Source organism: Perna viridis, chromosome 6 (genome assembly GCF_037379345.1).
Source record: "Perna viridis isolate PV_CMFRI_1.1 ecotype Kerala chromosome 6, ASM3737934v1, whole genome shotgun sequence".
Classification (NCBI taxonomy): Eukaryota; Metazoa; Mollusca; class Bivalvia; order Mytilida; family Mytilidae; genus Perna; species Perna viridis.
Window position 1 is genome coordinate 19,771,634 of NC_142450.1, and position 21,994 is coordinate 19,793,627.

Below are 21,994 nucleotides of genomic sequence, written 5' to 3' on the forward strand. Positions count from 1 at the left end.
TTTTATAGATTTTTTTTCAGTTGAACTCTAACTTGTTCCTTTTTGTGCACACAATTAAAGTTAGTTGTCCAATGTAATTTCAGGTATTTAACTACTGTTTTGCTATTCTTGTCTTTTAGAATTTTTAAAAGGCATTTTGAACAGGTACTATCACAGTGATATTGTTGACTTTTTCCAAAACTACCACATCCTCTGTATGATACCAACTGCCCTCATGACAATAATTGTATAAAAACAGCACTGAGAACAAATTGCTATACTACATGTACTACATGTTTTGTATCTACATGATCTATCCACTAGAGCAAAAGCAAGTCTCCTTAATCATCTGTTTCTCAAACAGTAACTTTTATTTCATGTGTCCAAGAGTAAATGAAAACAACATGTGTATTAAGAAAATTACTACACATTACCATGATGATTTGTCAATTTCTCTATGAAAGATTTTGTATAATAGGCTGTATAAAAATGTCAATTTGTTTATAAGCCCAAGAATATTAAAGCTACATGTACAAGTTATTTCTCTTGGTTGTGTAATGTCAAACACTAGTTGGCAATAATAGAACATTATAGACATGCAGGCAACAATTTTGTTTTTGTGTTTTGTGTGTGCAAAAAATATATACATTGTATCTTTAAACTGGAGTCTGACTTCCTGAGTTAAGGAGAAATGAAGACAACATCTAAATACTGGCAATTTGATCTCCCTGGTGGGAGATTCATACATACATGTACACGTATGAATTACCATATTTATTTGTTCATGAACTATGTATGAGGTCATCTGTTAAAATATATAAATGCAGTATATACATGTATTTTCAAATGATTGTGAACATCATTAATCTTTTCTTATGCTTGAATTGACATTATACATTTATTAAACATGTCACACTCTCACAAACGGAGCTACACTTATAAATGATAAGGAAGTCTGACAATGGTTTAATGGAAATAAAGGATCAGATTGGTCTAAAATATACTGCAAGAAGGCAGAAAAGTGGTTTTTGGTATGTTATTTTTCTCTAACTCCAATATTACAATGTACATGTACATATCATAACATCACAAAAAAAAAACATGCAGTTTGACAAAGCAGCTCAGAGACTAATTTGGGTATGAACTTATGTTTCTTAGCATGCATTTAGGAATTCACCTGTCTCGTATTACAATGTATATTACACGTTTGCCAAATTAAAACAAAGTGGAAAAAGGGTACAACCAAACACTGAAGTGTCCGATGAAACACACAGAAGAACAGTCAAATATACAGTGTACATGTAAAAATTATGTACATTAAAGCTGTAAGTACAATGTACCAATACACTCCCTTTCAATCTTGGAAAATATTCACTAGTTTTGATGATTAAATAAAAAATTGAATCTTAACTTCAAACCCAAAGACATTTCGAACCATGATAACCCATAGTTCTTCATGAATGCCAGACATTTCAGCCCATGTCAATTCAGAGAATGCTTTCATAGCATTAGGACAATAAAAATGTTCATCATAACAATATTACCATTTTGAAAGTTATTAAGAATACATTATATCAAGGCTGAGAGAAACTATGAAAGGTGTTTTGAATTTATGTTTCTTTGAGAGTGTTTAAGGTTTCATCATCCTCATATTATTCAAAAACCATTCGAGTCCTCACATTTAAGCATTTACCGATGTAATCCTTTTCTGGATTTGGCATTGAAGATATTTGTGGTCAAAACAAAAAATATCTGCAGCACCAAATCCCAAAAGTGATTATTACTGATGATCATGTACAGTACAGCTGGCAGCATAGTCTGATAAATACCTGGCATCCAATGCCAGGTATTTATTGCTTATTGGCTCCTAATTAATAGGACCCCCATCCCCGAGCATCACCTGTATCCAATATACAACAGGAAATGACTAATTAACTGAACAGGTACATATACCTACTGGTGGTTTTACATGTACAGTTAATTATTAACATAGGTGGCTCACTTCAGTATTTCAGAATTAGTATACATGTATAAGTAGAATAAATCAAAAATCAAATTAAAATGTTAAAAATTAAACATGTCTAATTCACTTTCTAACAAAACTAAATACATTTTTTTTTATCTTATTTAGGGTTTGAAAGTTTTTAGTATGGGTAATTAAAATTACAAAAACATTTAGTACTTAGAGAATTGTGGATGAATAAGTGTTTTTACCAGTATTTTAATCAATCGTTCAAGCCTTTCATTAAGCGGCGGTAGCAGGTACTTTTACCCTTTTAAGCTACAGAAAGGTGCATCAAGAATTATTAAATTTCATCTAGTTTTATAAAAGAAAATTATGAAAATTACCTTCAACAAAAGAAAAGGTACCTGAACTGCCAAAAATGAATGAAACCCCTGAGCATACATGTATATGTAGAACTCTTTTGTCTTTGATGAGTTATGGCATTTTGATATAAAACTGAATTGTATTATTACATGAATGTGACAATTTATATATTTATTAATTTCATTTATCACTTTATAAGTAGGAAAAATTTGATTAGAGTATAATTAATTATTTTGCAAATCATAATTAGGGAACTTTATTTTGTTATTTCAGTTGTATGTACACATATTTTTCTGCCTTATGAATTAATATCAGAATTTACTTGAGATGCAGTTAATTCAGGTTTATTTATTACAGATACAGAGATATTTGTTTGCAATTTAAGTATCAACACGAAAAATTAAAGTTAAAATTACTTTATTACAGTGGAAATCTTCAAATACAACAGCACATAAAGTTTCCCATACATGTATTAAAAGCTACCAAAATGTTTTTTATTTACATTTTTTAGGGTACATGTATATTTAACATTGAATATACAAGTTATGATAAAACACCTGTACAAAACTGCAAGTTGCTATAAGTAATTACAATTAATTTCAGTTAAAATGAAACTCTCTTTCAAATGAATTATTATGTGTTAATAAAATATGATTTTGTTTATAATTTAAAAAGTCCCTTTAAAGTAGGAATTGAAAATACATGTATACATATATTTCAATTAAATATTCATCAGTCTTATTGCTCATTTCATATCAATAACAAATTCAATTATTTTTTATGCACACAATTATGTCTTTTCAAGCACTAATTAAGTTTGAGTTTTTACCTTACATGTAAATTACTGTCCACTACAGGTGGACAGGTACATTTTACCTGTGACACCAGAATTTATTTATCAATTATTGAGTTGTATACAGGGGCTGCTCTGGCTTTCAAAGTTCTATCACCAGAAAAATCGCCAGCTGCCAATTTTTGTTGCCAATTTTCAGAAATTAGAGCCAAAATCTTTTTTTCTCATTTTTTTTTAATATGACAGTATTAAGTCCAGTGATGAAGTATCAATTCATCAAAATAACCCCTTCATTTATGACATGCATGTATCCAAGATTCACTCTTGATGCATATATAAAGCAGGTTTTAGCTCTAGTCTTAGTCAGGATATAAAACCATTAGTCAATTTTTATATGCAAAATAATAAAATACTACTCAGAAAAAAAGGTGTTTTATTTCTATCAAGGACTTTATATTACTGTGCTCATATAGTCCCTAATTTTAAAACATGTTCATTGTTGACCTTTGTGGTCCAATTAAGTTTATCTTAAAATATGATTTTGTTTTTTGTTTATAAATTTTCAACTAACTTGATTCTTTTTTCAAGTGATAAAATTTATAACAAACTACCACTGACCATTAATTGTGCCTCTTTTCAATTATCTCAAATTCTATTTGTCTGAATTTAATTAGAATTTGGGAACCCCCGTCAATTTGTTTACCGATTTTCCCGCCAATAAAGGCACATGACAAAAGTGTAAACAAATGTCATCCATTTTCTTTTATCAATTCTTGCTTTTCAAAGTGTTTTAGACACGTCCTGATGGGATAATCATTGTTAATTGGATTTAATTTATTCTGTTATAAGGTAAATCTTTTTCTGAATGTATCATATGGTTTAACAGGGCTGTGAAGCTTGTATGTAGCCATGTGCACATGGCCATGATTGTGTTTACCTTTGACAAGATGATAAGAGTTTTGATTGGCTCAATAATATATTTACATCTGATTGACTAAAGGCTGTATTGTGTATAAAACTGTACTTTCAGTTTAGATATATACTGGTCAAGGAGTAATTCTCACCAGAAAGTAATTTTCGCAAACCCATTTTTCATCCTCTCCTGAGAAATAAGTTAATGCTCAAAATTTATGACATAACTATTACTAACACTCGGAGTCTGATTGCTGATATCTAATCTTTGTCCAAAAATGATCTACCAAACAACGATTTTCTTTGGTGAGAATTACTTTTGTCGTGAAAATGGCGAGATTTACTCTCTGATTAGTATTAAGCTGAGTAACTAAGCAAATACCATTTTAAAAGTGATCGGTTGAACTTGTAGTCCTCATACTAAGTCATAGACATAGTCATAGTCTGAGGTTCAGTGGCGATTAAAATTGGGTCAAAGCATAAAACTCTGTAATGTATCTTGTCAAATAGAAAGTACCATCAAGTTGTGTTCAAATATAGCCTAAAAATAAAGCAAAAATAAATTTTCAGTGTTCAAAATCCAAATTTTCCGCTAAACGTCAGGGTGGAAATTACGCTTGAAAAATAAAATCCGGGCAACGTCGGATTACGTTTTCCGGAATCGATCTTTGGCGATATATATTCATTGTCTCATTTGTTTTGTTCATATTGAAGAATAAAATAATTTATCTAAATAAGTTATTGTGATTTTCACTATCAAAATACCAACTTCATCTCTTTATCTCTGATATGAAAGGAAATACAAATATGCGTGAACTCAAACACTCATCTGACCGGGATGCTTTGCCGCCAGTTTATGAACCACAAAGAAGTAAACACTGTCAATTTTGGCCACTAAGGTATTCCTCGATTTTCTATTTCGTTTAGTGTCACTGTACTTTTTTAATCACTAGTTACTTCAATTGAATAATTCCTTTTTATAGATAGACTGATGGATTGTGTTTTCTGACTTTTGTATGAGATGAAGCAGTTCCCTTACTTTTCAATTTTCACCTTTCAGATTATGATTAAGGTTTTTCCAAAACATACATTTGTATAGGGTAAGAGAATTATGGAAATTTAATTTCGCCATAAGGATTTTACTTTGCAAGTCGTATTATTAACTAAATTATGTACTGGTTGTCAATCAGTTCATGGAAATTCCACTTTAATAGTCTTTATGCTGTACTTAAAATATTCTATGTCAAAAAGAAGACAATAATGAAAGTTGTTAGGTGGAATCATCAATGGAAAATGTACCTAAAAACTGTATTATAATATGTGAGAACAACTAACAGTAAACATGTAATAATGATGTATTTAGGTATCTCATTGACTTGATTGGTACATGTAGGTCATCCCTAGGTGTGTACAGGTACTCAATGTCCTTATACAGTAGAATTCTCAACCTGTTTGTTGCATATTGAATATTATCATTGAATTTTGCAGCATTACATGTATGCATTTTTGCGCAAACACATATAAGTTGTATAAGTGTATTAAAGTTTATTATTACACAAAAGAATACTAGCAAAGATGATGAAAGGTCTATAAAAGCCTTAGTGCTTTCTTGTATTTTCTAACCAGAGGTTCTGTAAAATGCTCATTAAGAAAACATACTGACAGGAGTCTAATCTTCTAAAGGCAGTTTTAAGTGTAGACTACGGTACAAATTTAACTCGTTCATGCCTAAAACCTTTGTTTTAAGGGATATTTGTAGTATTTACTGCTCGTGGCATTGCATGGATTTGTTTACAGACTAGGAACAAACACAGAAGTTATGGTGCACTGATACTTGTATTTCTAACAGAATGTATCAGTTTGAAAATTGATTAATAGGGCATTCCTTGAGGACTGTGTCTAAAGGCAAGTACTGTAATGGCATTTTCATTGCCAATGCCATGTAACCAAATATACTGATACATTTTTTACATGTTAAAATGCAGCTACATTTGTGCATGGGCAGTGTCTTCGCTAGGTTAAAATGAAGGGGCGTCACACACTGCCCCTATCATACCCATGCCCCTCAGCCACTATTGAGTACCCCCTTAGTACCATTTATACAATTATCTGAATGTCCCTTTAAGGTTACACTCTTGTTAATAAATTACCCCAAGCCAATTAAGAAGTTTCACCTTCATTACAGTGTTCTAGGATTTTTCAGAAATTGAGGTTTCCACAAAAAAAATCCATATAAAATCGACTTTCCCACAGTCAATGACTGCTTTCCTAACAAAACAGATCCTTTCTGCATATGAAGTTTTCAACTTGCCAAGGGAAAGTGTAAATAAGTACCTAACTTTCCCTGACCCAAATTTCACTTGTCCAGGGTAATGGGAAATAGGTATTCTAGAACACTGCATTAACTACACGTCATAATTAACCCTCAGATAAACCTCAGGTAATAATCAATGTTCAATCACCTGATCAAAATTATCGGATGATTGGTGATTGACAAGCAGAAAATGGATCCCGATTGGATCTGTTACCATTTAATGGACAGCCAATCACTGGTTAATAATTTCTACTGCGCAATTAGTTTCACAAATATTTTAAATTTAACAGGTCTAAGTTTTGATGTACCATTGGTGTAAACAATTACATGTTGTACATGTTTGTTTATTCAAAATGTCAGTTACCTCCCTTACAATTTCAATATTTAAAAAATTTTCTTTTATCTTCAACAGAACAAGGCATTTTCCAAAAGTTGTGACTGCAATAGATATAGGAAATAATATTTCTCTATAAGATATGCGATTTTTAATTTAATTGGAGCAATATTGAATATTTGTTACATTTCATGCAACATTGCACTTAACAGTATGTCATAAATGTAAAGAATCACTTGCCCCTAATCGTCTGTTATGTACATATTAATGCAATAAAACATATTCAGTTAACAAAATATAATGCGATACTGTCCATTCACATTTTGTCCCACCTTCAATTTCAAAAGTTGACAGGTATGCAAAAAGAATACAAACATGCAAAAAAAAGATATATCTGACTTAATGCAAACATAATTCTTGAAAAAAACCTAAGATCAATGTTCCTCTTTGGTTAAAAAAAAAACATGCTACACGTTAAAGTGCCCTCTTCCTTGCACCCCTCTATTTTCAAATCCTAGCTAGACCTCTGTTGGGGATAATCAATGTCATTCATACATGTAAAAATATTCTTTATTTTTCTACACAAAAGAGCTTGTAACAGAACATACTACTAGTGAACTATCAAGTTCTCTTATTACGTAACCAGTGGCAGGTCCAGAAATTCTGAAAAGGGGGTAACTACTGTGGTTTTCAATTTTATTTACAATATATGTAATTGACCAAACCTTTCCAGCATAAGGGTCACCCTCTGATTAGCCTATGAGAACTGAAGACAGAGAAAAGCATTTCTTGAAAATGATGAAATCAAAAGAAAGACATGTAGACATCACTTGTACATGTCTGTTTTTCGTGAAATGATTAACGGTTAGACCTGTTTCACATAGGTTGATATTTTTAATCATGTCATCTATGCATAGGTTCATTGCATTTTAATTTGTGAGCATGTATTATACATTCTTCTTGCAGATGAAAGTAACTACACCGGAAATATCATGGCATGAAAGAGACCCAATTTACAGCATAGACTATCAGCCAGGGAAAAGAAAAGTAAAAAGGATTGCGACAACAGGTGTAGATAAATTCATAAGAGTAAGTCATTGTGTTCCAAACTGAAAAAAAATTATTGAATTATTGATGATAATTTACTAAAGCTTATCCTTGTCATTAGTGTCTAGTTAAGGCCTTGCTGTTTATATGTACCCTGACTACATGAAGATTATAGTTTCATTTGAACTTCTTTTAAGAAATATGATAATGATTTTCCCACAGAAATCATGACTTAGTCTTTTTACAGATATGGGAAGTAAAATTGGACGGAGATGGTAAAGGTACAGTTGACTTTCTCTCCAATCTGAAGAGACACAGCAAAGCTGTCAATGTTTGTAGGTTTTCTCCTGATGGTAAGTAAATTTTGTAGTTTATCAATTTTTTTTATTTTTTACACCTGGAAATTATGTGCCAGATTTGAGATGTATCATGGTTTTTTTATGCACATGTATGTTTAATGTATTCCTCTCTGTTTTTTTCGGAATGTACAATTACTCAAAAAGGTTTTAGGGATTAAAATGATTTATAAAGACAGAAATTCCTTTTTTGACATTTTTATACATGTGCTCTAAAGCAGTAATATGATTTTATTGATACAATGTTTTTTATCTTTTCTTACACAGTCTCTAAGTTACTTCTCTTTAAATTCATAAATGGGGCTTGTTTCAATTTAATAACAACACAATCGAAAGGACACGGGTGGCTGTCATGGGGCTGCCATGTTATCATACATATAAATGTTGAAATCGGAAGACAATAGACTCCCAATAATCCGGAAAACGAAAGAACAGAAATATGATTTTTTTTTTTTTTTACATTTTGGAGATAAACCTGATGGTCTGCTGCAAAAATAATAGGGTCTGTCTTGTAGAAGGAAACATGATTTGTTTCCTTTAGTTTGCTTTACTGTGCACTGAAGTGTGACTGCGGTTCTCATTTGTTTCTAAAAAAAAAATTAGTTGTTTTAAGTTCATTCTACATGTACCGTAATATTCAATGAATTCCGTAAATTATATGGTTCTTAAGTTCATCCAAAACTTCAATACCATTTTGATGAAAGAATAGTTAGTTTCTTGTTGCAAAAATTCAATATAAATAGACAGGGTAAACTTTTGACATTTATTACAAGTATTTGTGTGGTTTTTTTTTTTAGGGGAATTATTAGCAACTGCTGGTGATGGTAAGTTTTAAGATATGATAATAATGGAAATGTAATTTGCCAAAGATGTATCATTGATTGTATTTTTTTCAACAGCTAAATTTAGCAAGTACTGAAAATTTACTATACATTGCTATACAAGTTTCAGGCTGAACTTAGAATACCTGTAGATTTCCACAAGCAAATTTCAGCAAGTTGAAATAATTTGTACAAGCAAAAATTAATTTTAACTTGCATTTAGCAAGTATTTCCCCTTAAATTTGATCACTGTGTATGTGTAGCTGGATACAACAAAAGATAATGATAATTCACAAAATGGAGAAAAAAAAATCTTTACATATTTACTTGTATAGTTGTACCTTAGCATTAGGTACATGTATGTTGAATTCTGGAAAAAGAGAGCAAATTTCAAGGAAAAAATCATGGATAAATAAATCTTCCCCTAAAATGAAATAAATCAAATTTCTGAACAAGCTCAATGAGTCTAAACTTATATTCCTGACTTGAACAAACTAATTGTTAATTTTCCACTTATTTACACATATACACTTTTTATATTTTTTTTATTTGTAAACCAGATACTGTGATAATATTATGGAGGCTGAGTGATACTCCGGTACCACAGAATAACTTGTTTGCTGAAGATGAGGAAGACAACAAAGAAAACTGGGTTGTGATAAAAATGTTAAGGTATTAACATACCTGTTTTGTTGAAATATTAGCATACCTTAGGCAGAGATCACCTTAAAGGTTTATATAAAATGGACAAATGCAGTCAATGGAATTAGTGGTGGCATTGCCCCATTTATCACATCCAGATGAAAATATCCATTTAAACTTCAAACATAATACCATAAGAAAGGCCAATTGAAATTCTAAATGTAATTAGAAAATGGGACATTATCAAAATTTTTAAATCCTGCCCACTAGTCAGTTGTCCCTTTAATTTAGATAAATAATGGATAGTCTGTGTTTATTAGTCATTCTTTTATTTTACACTACTTGATAATTATGGCGAATGAAAAACCATTTGTCACCTTCCATATTGTAAGGGATAATAGACAGCCTAAAAGAAACCCCTTCCTGATAGAACGTCTGCCCCAGGTGCTGTGTGGAACTCATTTTTGAATCAATCAACTCTGTGAAAAAGAAATTTTTGCTTTTCATATTGTATTGCAGAACAGCAAAAAATTGCTTTTTTCCTCAATTAAAATAAAGATGTAGTCATTCCTAATAAATTTTTTTTTGTTGACCAATGTAAATATTGTAGTCAAGTGTTATTTTTTTGTTTATTTTTCGGGTGGGGGGAGGGGGGGGCATTGTAGAGTAGATCAAGTTGAAATTTCATTTTAAGACTTTTTTTTCTTGATGAATTAGATTTATCTTCCTTTGAATACTTGAAAAAAGGTGAAGGTACATCATGATTATGGAGTGTAGATAAAGTTTGAATTTTTGGTTTATGACTTATGTGATTATTTGTGATTTAGCATATGTCCATGAGTATTAAATACAACACAACATGGCAAGGTATCATTTAATGTCCCAATAGATGCCCTATTTTTTGTATTTGAAAAAAAATAATTTGTTGATTCAAATTCTTAATTAATAACTAATAGTAAATAAAGTCTTCTTAACAGTAGTCAATACAAATTAAACTTTTGACCTCAGAAGCACTGAGTGGTGGATTTCAGTTTGACAGGAGGATAAAACTGGTAAAACTGAGTATTAAAGGATCTTTATTAGTTTTGTGTTCTTTGACATTTGCACCATGAAAACTGATTTGTTCGACATGTCATAGTTTTCCTTTCCTCTTTCATCTGCCCTGGACTTGACTTTTTTGAGCAACTAAGTGGGTGTTTCTAGAAAAGCAAAGGATGCTTATCCTACTGGTGCACCTGGTCCATGCTCCAAGTTCATAGTGGAGTCTGAGTTGCTCATTTACTTTTGTTACTTTGTATGTGTTACTTTGGTTAATTATGTCTTTGTTGTGTATGTTTGTTTTCCATGTTTGGTCTTTGTTCCTTGATTACATTCTTTTAATTTCTGCTAGTATCTTGGTTTCCTTCAGAACAAAAATAAAATCTGTTATAGCTCATACAGGTATCTTGAAGTTTTGTTAGATTGTAGATAAAAATAAATCCTATCAATGTAAAACTGTAATAGGCATAGTTATTCTTTTTTAAATTATCAATATATATGTTCAACTTTGTCTTCTTACAAGTTACACCTGCCTCATATTCGAAATCTCATCATTCAGAATGAGTCACACTGCATAATTCCTATTTTAAAAACCACACCCTCAAGTTACCCTTGATCTTCTTCATTAAAAATATAATGTGCATGAGTGATTCACATAGTGAAGAAAAGGATTGCTTATGATTTTTAATTTTCATATACTCCAAGTCACCTCAGATTGTTTGCGGTATTTTGCATTTATTTTTGTAATTACTCGACGGTTCCTTTCAAAAACTTGCCATTTTATTCATGTCGTTCATGTCATTCATGTCGTTCTTACCTCCGAGATTGAAAAATTTTGCATTGAATGTTTTGTTTATCCGCCATCTTGTTTCTATGGATATTTTGAAATGTTTCCTATTATCTCACAATTGAAGAGCTGAAATATCATGATTTCCCGCCATATTTCTGCTCTTTACCTTTAGTAAAAGACAAAACCAGAAATTCTGAATGAAAATGCTACAACTGGTACTTAATATGAGTCTTACCACATAAAGTAATAAATTAGCAGGGAACCAGAAGTATGGCGGGAAATCATGGTATTTCAGCTCTTCAATTGTGAGATAATAGGGAACATTTCAAAATATCCATAGAAACAAGATGGCGGATAAACAATACATTCAGTGCAAAATTCTCATAGCAAAAATGAATTTTAAATTTTTTCAATCTCGGAGGTAAGAACGAAAAATAATTGTAAGGGAATTGTAGTACAGAACGACATGAATAAAATGGCAAGTTTTTGAAAGGAACCGTTGAGTAATTACAAAAATAAACGCAAAAAACCGCAAACAATCTGAGGTAACTTGGAGTATAGTTTAATACCCATTAGATTGGCATGGTATTGTCAGATGCTCTTTTGAATTTCCTATTTTTCTTAAATGTGTCATTATAATAATTCTTACAGATAGATCTAATATCTGGGCATCAGTAATGGCTCATCTTATTTTTTTTATTTTATTTTCAGGGGCCATCTTGAAGATGTATATGATATCAGCTGGTCTTCAGATGGTAAACGTATGATCTCAGGTTCTGTGGACAATACTGCAATATTATGGGATGTAAATAAAGGTAATGTGTCACAGCTTTTATTATACAGTAACAAGTTGATTTTTTTTACCTGATAAAATGATTGTGAAAATAAGTCTTTTTATTTTGAACCACCATTTTCTGCAGAAAGCAATTGAAATCGACTGATGAATAATTGAGGAAGGTACATAGTGTAATCAGTCGTTGGTTTCCATGAGAAAAGATCAAAGGAGCAGACATTTAATAACAATGTTACTGAAAATCGTCATTGATAAAAGAGTTTTTCCATTTAATATATTAAGCAATCTGTAAAAAAGATTATAAGGTGATTATTAATACAATGCCCTTTGAACTTAAATAATTGTATTTGATATATCATTTCAGGAGAGAAATTATGCTTATTCAGCGACCATAAAAGTTTTGTGCAGGGGGTTGCATTTGACCCTTTAAATGAATATGTAGCAACATTAAGTACAGATAGGTAGGTCTCTATACCACTGAAGTATTTACTCATACAGATTCTCTGTATCTTTGATGAACTTGGACTGCAAATTAAGCTCTAGGGATTGGGATTCTCTCACAGAACCTTTTAAACTTTCACAAAGTTCAAGATTTTATGGATCATTTTCATAGAATACTGTGAAAAACAAGGATTATCATTAAAAACAGCTCTGATACCATAAACAGATAATGGTTGAGTAACCATAACAAAGAAATGAATGTCACAACCTATGTCAAGGTCAATATTTACAGTACAAATTGTGAATTGAAGTGTCTGTCAAGTTGTACATAGAGTGGAATGCCTTTCTTTCAATTAATTTGGGTATTTTTGTAATGCCTTTGTTACTCATTAGTCATAGAAAAAGGAATGGCTTTTGTTAATTACAACAAATGCTCCTTTATGATAAATACTGGAAGATCTTCTGCAAATCTAAACACACCTTTAAGTGAACTCTGAAAGGCCAAAAGTAATAAAATAGATGATAACAGAACAATGACACTTCTTCTAAATAAAACTAAACGGTAAAGTAACCACACAAAGACACATTATTGACCAACGTCTCCTAACTATGGACACGTGCATGTCTGTGATGGGTTAAACTAATTTTATAAGGCCTTATTATCCCCCTTTAATGTATGGTCAAAAATGAACTGAAACAACAAACACATCATAAAAATCACTCAAAAACACAACCAAATCTCTTCATGGAATACCCCAACATACACCATACAGACGAAATGAGATATCAAATAAAAGAACGATCACAGTTACTTAAGTTAACTAGTTCAGAACATATGAAAAGTGAATATAAACCTTAGATGTTAATCCTGTTTTTCTTTTGTAGATCTTGTAGAATATACAATTTATCTAATGACAAATGTATACACAATATATCCAAGATGTCATTACCACAGCCAGCAAATACCTCGTCAGATAGTCCATCAGAAACCAAAGTCAGGTCTTTCAAAATGTTCCATGATGACACCATGCGGTCGTTCTTTAGACGATTGACGTTTACACCAGATGGAGAAGTATTGATTGTTCCTGCGGGCTGTGTTGAATGTGGCGACAAAGTTGTTAACGCAACATATATGTTTTCTAGAATGGTTTTTAACAAGTGAGAGTTCATTAACATTTTCCACAAGTTTCATCCTACTTCTGTCACGAAAATTCTCATATACATGTAACTGTTCATCTCAAAGCTACCTCATGTCTCATTTTTCATCAATTACATATTATAGCCAATCAATCTTATACAGATGGTTGATGGTTGTTTCTAATGCAGTTTTGTCAATCTAGGCCAGATCACAGCAAGAAATTTAATAAACACAGAACATATTTTTAGAGCTTCATCATTGGTTCTTAAACAATAAATTCATCACTCAGCTGCCTCTAAATATTTAAGATTGACACTTACTTGATGCATCAATCTTCTTCATACAGAAGTGATTTAATTATTTCTTCTCTAGCAATGGTAACAAATAGATTTACTTTATGAATCTTTTGCAAGTGGGTAAAAATTTGAATTATACTTTGAAAATTAGAGAAGACTGAATCATTACTTTACTTGAAAGAAATTCAATAACAAGAAAATGCCAGTAATACATGTAAAAATATATAGAAATAATTTAATGTGAACAATTTTACTGTTAGAAATGATGCTATTGTTATTATTTTATCTGGATCAATGAACTTGGTCATGAACTTTAAAACACGCCCATTTTGACCGGACTACTTTTACCAATGAAATAATCTTGTATGAAAAAAGGCATGTGTATTGGAATAAATTTATATGCATTTATCATAGTTTTTTGCCAAAATATTAAATTATTAGGAATGTAACTAATATCTGAATATATTATCTTGTATAAAGAATTTGGTTCCATTTACTATGAATAAACCACTCTACATATATTGACAAAAAGTTCTTTATACAAGATGATATATTCAGGTATTAGTTACATTCCTTAAATGAAATATCTTTAAATTAATATGAATGACAATACTCTATATATTATTTTTTTTCTTAGACCAGCTGTGTATTTACCTAGTCCTAGCAAAGTAACTATTTGTGTAAGATGTTGTCCACAGAAATTTGAATTGAGGAAAATCAGTAGAACAGATTCCATTTCAGAAGGTACAATTGTATTCAAAAATATTTAAATTTTCTATTTTAGCAATCAGAAAAGCATCAAAACGGTCTTTGCTATATTAATTTTTGACAGCAAACCCAAGCTCAAAAAATTTAATAAACTTGGTTTGTTAGCCAAATTCTGCAAGCTCACCAACATTTTTACCAGCCATGGCTGTCGGGCTGGTGGTTGTTTTTCAAGACTGTTGAAGTCAACTGTATCTTCAGATGTGAAAAACAGTCACTAATATTGACTGTATATGACATTTTAATGAGGTGTTAAGTACCATTCTGTGTAAGAATCAGGCAATGGATGGCACATCATATTTCTCATTTTGGTCCTTTTTGCCACAAATCTATTCAATACATCTAGAAAACAACGAAAAAGCTATTTAAATTTATCCTGAAGCATCTGTGACATAGATATTTTTTGACTGCTTACATAGGGGAAGATTGCAGGAAAATTTTCCTGCGATTTTTTCATTGTGCATTTCAGGTAAATTTGACCTATCAATATCTGAAAAAGGCAAATTTTACAAACACTTTGATGGTTATTTGCGGATGTTATCAGGTATAAATACTTGGTTGAAGCAATAAAATCTCCATGCTTTTTATTCCTTCATGTGCCACACCTTATACACATTTTGCCTCATTCTTAGACAGAGAAGTACTTAAGTGTTACCTTGAATTGAAGTTGTCAGTTTGTCATCTTTTTTAGTTAAATTTTTGTTTTCTTGCTTATAAGGTTTATTTTCATTATTTTAAGTTTACAGTATATAAACTGTTATAGGGCACTGACTTAACAAAAACTTTGATGTGCAAGATAGGGCCTCAAGCTATTTTGTTTATATTATACCCCACTCAATGTGTGAGGGGTAATTTGGAACCTCCTTGTTCATCCATCCATGAAAATTTTGATGCAATCATCTCGATTCACAGTGGATGTATTGATTTCAAGTTTGGTATCAGGCTTTATACAGAGCATAGGCTGAAAGCAGTTATGGATTGATTTCAAGTTTGGTATCAGGCTTTATATAGAGCGTAGGCTGAAAGCAGTTATGGATTGATTTCAAGTTTGGTATCAGGCTTTATATAGAGCATAGGCTGAAAGCAGTTATGGATTGATTTCAAGTTTAGTATCAGGCTTTATATAGAGCGTAGGCTGAAAGCAGTTACGGATTGATTTCAAGTTTGGTATCAGGCTTTATATAGAGCGTAGGCTGAAAGCAGTTATGGATTGATTTCAAGTTTGGTATCAGGCTTTATACAGAGCATAGGCTGAAAGCAGTTATGGATTGATTTCAAGTTTTGTATTGGGCTTTATATAGATTGGTCACAAGTTGAAAGCAGTTCTGGTTGCAGTCTAATTAGTCATAAGTTGAAAGCAGTTCTGGTTGCAGTCTAATAGTATTATCCTATTTTGTTGTACATTCCTTTTTTTTTCACTGTATTGAATTATAGAGAAAATTTTCTTGAAAAATATCTTGATGGATTGATTTCATGTGTGGTATGTGGCTTTATATAGATGGGACATACCTTGTAAGCCATTTCGTTTGTTGTCTGGTATCTTTGGTATTCCTAGGACAACAACATTTGCAACTTCATGATGGTTTTATGTTGGTCTTTATTTTGGCATTTATTGCTGAAGCTCAAAACCTACGAGTCGAATTGTGTCACCTGTTGAATGTACATTTGTTACTGCCACCATATATTTTAAATGTTTCATGCATTGCATTGATTGTTTACAAGTCTTAATTATGTTTTTTTTTCTTGATTGACAGACAAGACTAATAATAATAACTTAAAAGAATGGGAAAAATATTCAACGATGTTCAGGTGAGCATTTTAAGCATTCGACATGTATTTTAACAGTAGAGATTGCTTATACATTTACAATCAGTCTTCTTTTTAGTTAACATATTAGGAAAAATATTGACAGTTGAGGAAACCATGCAATAGATATATGAGTATCCATTAATTGCTGACATATTTTATAAGCTTATACATGTACTCTGACATATATATTATGATACACATCTGCCTATTTGTCTGTTCACATGGCTATGAGTACTGGAAAAAGGGGGATAGTTATGTCATGTGCTTTTTAGCTGCTAATTCTTTGCAAGATGGTAACTAAGGTGATCTACACCCATAACGTATTAGTTTAAACATTTTATTCAAATAACTACATCAATTATAATTAATACAACAGTAAACGGATTCTGACTCAAGTATTAACATTAAATTTGTGTTTTTTTAAATATTTTTTTTTCAACATGATTCATTATTTTTCCATTTTGCCTGATTCTTATAGATTCCAGTACTTAACATGTCTATAACTTGTTTGAACTATGAAGGATAGGAGTAATAATTAGTATCTCTCCATTGTATTAACAGTTTACCATACAGAATAGTGTTTGCTGTAGGAACTGAGGACTCTGTATTGTTCTACGACACACAACAACAGATGCCTTTCGCTCATGTCTCCAACATACATTATCATCAAATCAGTGATGTAACTTGGTAAGATCTGCTAACCTATTAAACTGTCATTTCCTTAATAAATGCATTCACACTTGTGGATGCCTTTGAGGAAAATAAAGTATTTTCCTGTTGATTTCATATTGAACTCTCTTTCAACTGAAAGGTTGTTTTTGGTTTTTGGTGTTTGGTTTAGACAGGTTTACAGATTTCCAGTGTTTGGTTTAGACAGTTTCAGATTTCCAGGATTTGGTTTAGACGGTGTTTGGATTTCCAGGGTTTGGTTTAGACAGGTTTTCCTATTTCCAGGGTTTGGTTTCGACAGGTTTTCGGATTTCCAGGGTTTGGTTTAGACAGGTTTTCAGATTTCCAGGGTTTAGTTTAGACGAGGTTTTCGGATTTCCAGATTTGGTTTAGATGAGGTTTTTGGATTTCCAGGTTATGGTTTAGACAGGTTTTCGGATTTCCAATGTTCAGTTTAGACAGGTTTTCAGATTTCCAGTGTTTGGTTTAGACAGGTTTTTGGATTTCCAGTGTTCAGTTTAGACAAGGTTTTTGGATTTCCAGGATTCGTTATAGATCGTTTTTGGATTTCCAGTGTTGGGTTTAGACGGGTTTTCGGATTTCCAGTGTTGGGTTAAGACAGGTTTTTGGATTTCCAGTGTTCAGTTTAGACAAGGTTTTTGGATTTTCAGGATTCGTTATAGATCGTTTTTGGATTTCCAGTGTTGGGTTTAGACGGGTTTTCGGATTTCCAGTGTTGGGTTAAGACAAGTTTTACTACAGTACTAGATGTTGGTCTTAGGAAATCAAAAATTTATGTAATATACTTTCCAATCAGCAAAAGAGAAAAATTCTTAAAAAAAAAAAATTAAATTGTACTATATTCTTTTTTTTTTAAATTCAGGAACTAGCATTGACATCATTTTAAGTCCCCTAATGGCCACTTTTGCCCAAAGGGATTTTAGGGTTGCACTTAGTCAGTTTGGCAATCAGTCTTCCACACTTTTGCTTACAGATACAACTGCATACATTTGATATTTGGTACATTGTTTTACCATGACAAGTTACAGATCAAGTTTAAATTTGTTCCGGTCCGTTGTTCTTTTATGAGTTGCGGTTCTTGTACTTAGATAATTAACGTAGTGCAGTTATGACACTTTTCTCATTGACAAATCATGCATGATGTTTTGCATTCTGTTCTCTTCAACAGATCTTTCGACTAGTAGAGGACTTTATACTGGTTTTACTTTCAAGAGTAGTAAAAATATTTGTAATCAAGCATTGTTGAAATGAGAATTTGATTTTTTCATGAAATGATGGGAAAGTGTTTGCAAAAAACTAACCATCACCCAGTAATTAAAAAGTCATGTGCATTTTAATTGCATGCTATGAATATAATTATTAGCCTTTTTGTAGGTCACCAGATGGACAATTTTTATTGGTCAGTTCTACTGATGGTTACTGTACAATTGTTACCTTTGATAAAGGAGAACTAGGTGTCTCATATATTGAACCCTCTAAGGAAGAGAAATCTGTCAATTCAAGTCCATCAGCCTCTTCTGTTAGTTCTAAGGTTAGTGATGTACAGATATGGTTAAAGGTTAACATATTAGTTTTTTAACATTGTTCTTAGTACAATCACATTATCATCATGCTTAAGGAAGATCATATCTTATTACATGAAGCATTCTTTTCTGCCATTTTACAAAATCATACAGACATATATATTTTCAAGTAACTAATAATGCTTTAAATGTTAAAACAGTACATTTAAAATTATTTGAAAAGGACTTTTGACATAAAACATTTTATGGTAAAATTAAAACATTAATTGTATAAAGCCTCTTTTAAGAGGGGATAGTTAGCATGAGAATGTTCTATAGAAATGTAATGGGATTTTTAATTTCTTTGATATAACAAGAAAATAGATCGGTGACCCCTAATTTTCTTTTTTAAATATGAAAGAATGTCAGTTAAGTGTTCTTTGTATAAATTTAAAAGAAATTCTATCCGCCAGTTTTTTTAAAGTATGGGAAATAGTGAAATTCTCCACAGAAACCATATAAAAATTGCTTTTATTAAGGCTCAATTATCTAGAAATCAAGTTAGGTGACCAATGTTTTTTACATTAAAATTCTAAAATATGTTCATTAAAGATCATCTTTCAGAAAAACTAGGAAACTCATCTACTAGAAATACTAGGTATGATCTACCTTTATAGGGTTTTAGTTTAACTTTGAAAAATAAACTAAATGGTAAGGCATATTGTTTTAAATTCATTCCAAAAGTGAAGGATACAACATAATTGTTAAATACCCCCATCCCAGCCTGCAGGCGAAGTTTGGTGGAATATTTAGGAATCACCCTATCTGTGTGTTGTTTATCCATATGTCCCCACATCTTTTAAGCATAATTCCTCCTTAATTGCTTGACAGATTTTATGAAATTTTATAGGAAAGAAAAGACATTGTTTGTTGTGGAAGGATGACAATAATTGTTGATTTCCTTCAAGGGGGGATAATTCAATTTGGGATCATCCCATGTTTGCATCTTGAAAGCAGAACTTATCCTGAACTAGTCTATGAAACTTTTCTAAGGAAGTTTGGTTTTGTATGTTTATGTTCATAAAGAAAGATATCTATCATGGGATGCCTGCAAGAAGGACAAATTTACATGATTTATGTCAAAGTGAAGCAAAGAATTTCTATTTGTTAGGTTTTTCACAGTATTTTGAGTTTTAAATCTGTTTGAAGGGTTGAATACTGAAAACCATTTTTCAAATTTTCAGAATGATGATTTTGTTGCGATGGATACTGACAGTAGCGATTTAAAACTGGTTCTTGAAACAAGCACGGATGATGTTCAAAACTCTGCAAGTCCAATTCCAGCAAGATCTGAAAAAGAAAAACCAACTGCCATTGACAACAGCAAAGATGTTCCAAAGGAGAACAAAAAGGACTCAAACTCTGACAATAAAACAGAAGAAATTTACCAATCAGCTAAGGAGAAGTCAAGAAGTGTTGCTAAAGAGGCGACACCTGGTGCTACAGCCACAACAGGTCTTACAATAAAATCTGCCTCAGGCAATCCTGCACCAAGACGTATATCATTCATAACTTTATCATCAAACAAATCATGATGAAATGACTAGTGCTAAGTTATATGTATAGTATCTATAAAATTGTAAATAAAATAGATGTATATTTTCATTGACTCTTGCTTTCATTTTACATGAGTAAGTAAAATACACTGAAACATAATTAAAGAAGTCCTAAATAAATGGGACCCTGTCTAAACCAGACATTTATTAAAAGTCTTGTAGAAACAGTTTCGTCACATTAAAAGTTATTGCATTTCTTTGACCACTCTCAATCCAAATACTGTGAAAGTACTATTATTTGTGTGGTACCAATTTTTGTGGCTGAGAGACCATGAAATTTGGTTCCCAAAGAAAAGGAGATTCCCGTTATTGTGTATAATGAAAACCTCAAAACCATGAATTCAAGAATCCATGAACTTGCGTATCTTTTCTAATCCATGAAAATTGGTATCCATGAATTAGTCCTGTCACAGTATAGAGTTTTTTCCAAGCTTTATGCAGTCTATAAGAGCTGAAACTGTTCCAGGTTCAAGGTCTACTGCCATATTAAGCTGTGCTTTGTGAAGTATTTTATTATATGAAGGTATCCCCTGGCCATATTTGCGAAGAAAACTTAATATAAGCATTCTTGATCTCGTACACTATTTAAATATCAGCTTTTTAACCATACAGTACATACAAGTTTAGTTTTGAGAATAAATGCTATGGTCAAAGCTTAAGATCACAGTTACAAGATCAATTTATTATCATGTAATATCCCTGTGGAACTAACATCTACAATGACATTTGACCCCTTCAAATCTAAAAACTATGAAGTAGTGCAAAAAATCCAGAACCTGTTGATTCTCAATTTATGTCAAGTTCACATATAGTCATTCTATATCCATTTGTAGCAAGGCTTTTGCTATTTTGATGGCCCAAGTGCTTGAAATTATAATTGTACCTGTACTTGAGAATTTTTTCCAGAAAGGACTTTCTAATCTTATAAACCTGAGATTTTTATTTAAACATTCATCTCTTGTTTGTATGCCCTGGCACTTGTCTCAGAAAACAATCCCCATTCCCTGAAAAGGTAAGGCATATGGATTTTTGTTGTAAGACAAATCAGTGCCTATGCTCGTATGTCCAGAACACTTGAGGTCAAGCACTGTCTTTTGTTATTTGTTAGACGCCCCCTTATCTATTTGCATATTTATGAAAATAGTGTCATTTCATATCCCAGTCGTAAAAACAGGATCTGCCATTGAATACAAGTATTACTAATATGACTATTAATAATTCGGGAAATGTTATTGGGCCCCACTATATCTACTGGTATACACTTGAGCTTCTGCTAAATCTTAACACCTCTCTATGTTGAATCTTCTCAATTTGTGTCTGATAAAAGTTACCTTATTGTATGACTTTTGATATACTGCGATTCTCAACCCCACATGTTAAGAATCCGGATTTATTTTATATACGATGGGAACAAAACTGTTTGTAGGTTTAAAGTGGTCTGGAGCTGGCATGGCAGTTAACTACTACATGTAATAGTCCTTAGTTCGTACATTCATGGAATTTATATTCAGTTTCTTTATACCCGTTGTATCAAGGGACTTAGACCTTTTTGAACTGATTTTAGTTGCGTTAAATGACGTGTAATATTT

General features: G+C 31.7%; 2 protein-coding genes across 3 annotated transcripts in view; one reads left to right on the forward strand and one right to left on the reverse strand.

Moving 5' to 3' along the window:
* Positions 1-4,618, reverse strand: part of LOC148613991 (DNA polymerase theta-like) — a 36,529-nt gene extending 31,911 nt beyond the window's left edge. Inside the window, exon 1 of the mRNA XM_088587684.1 lies at positions 4,396-4,618. The gene's annotated coding sequence lies outside the window, so the exon portion shown is untranslated. The remainder of the gene's footprint in view (positions 1-4,395) is intronic.
* A 209-nt stretch (positions 4,619-4,827) lies between these two features.
* On the forward strand, positions 4,828-20,454 carry LOC148613992 (chromatin assembly factor 1 subunit B-like). 2 transcript variants are annotated; one of them, XM_088587686.1, is made up of 14 exons: positions 4,876-4,912; positions 5,811-5,918; positions 7,628-7,750; positions 7,956-8,061; positions 8,862-8,888; positions 9,446-9,557; positions 12,067-12,170; positions 12,513-12,609; positions 13,475-13,747; positions 14,661-14,767; positions 16,543-16,597; positions 17,159-17,284; positions 18,662-18,818; positions 20,034-20,454. In XM_088587686.1, exons 3-14 carry the CDS (start codon positions 7,628-7,630, stop codon positions 20,382-20,384), a joined length of 1,638 nt encoding a protein of 545 aa, XP_088443812.1. In that variant the 5' UTR covers positions 4,876-4,912; positions 5,811-5,918; the 3' UTR covers positions 20,385-20,454. The 2 variants fall into 2 exon arrangements, with proteins under 2 accessions (XP_088443811.1, XP_088443812.1); XM_088587685.1 differs by lacking the exon at positions 5,811-5,918 and having other exon boundaries at positions 4,828-4,912.
* The last annotated feature ends 1,540 nt before the right edge of the window (positions 20,455-21,994 follow it).

Excerpts from the sequence above, each read along its gene's own strand:
- LOC148613992 (XM_088587685.1), top strand. The coding sequence starts at position 7,628 with ATGAAAGTAACTACACCGGAAATATCATGGCATGAAAGAGACCCAATT. Across the intron at positions 14,768-16,542 it reads AACAGATTCCATTTCAGAAG|ACAAGACTAATAATAATAAC; the intron begins GTACAATTGTAT and ends CTTGATTGACAG. Across the intron at positions 17,285-18,661 it reads CAAATCAGTGATGTAACTTG|GTCACCAGATGGACAATTTT; the intron begins GTAAGATCTGCT and ends GCCTTTTTGTAG.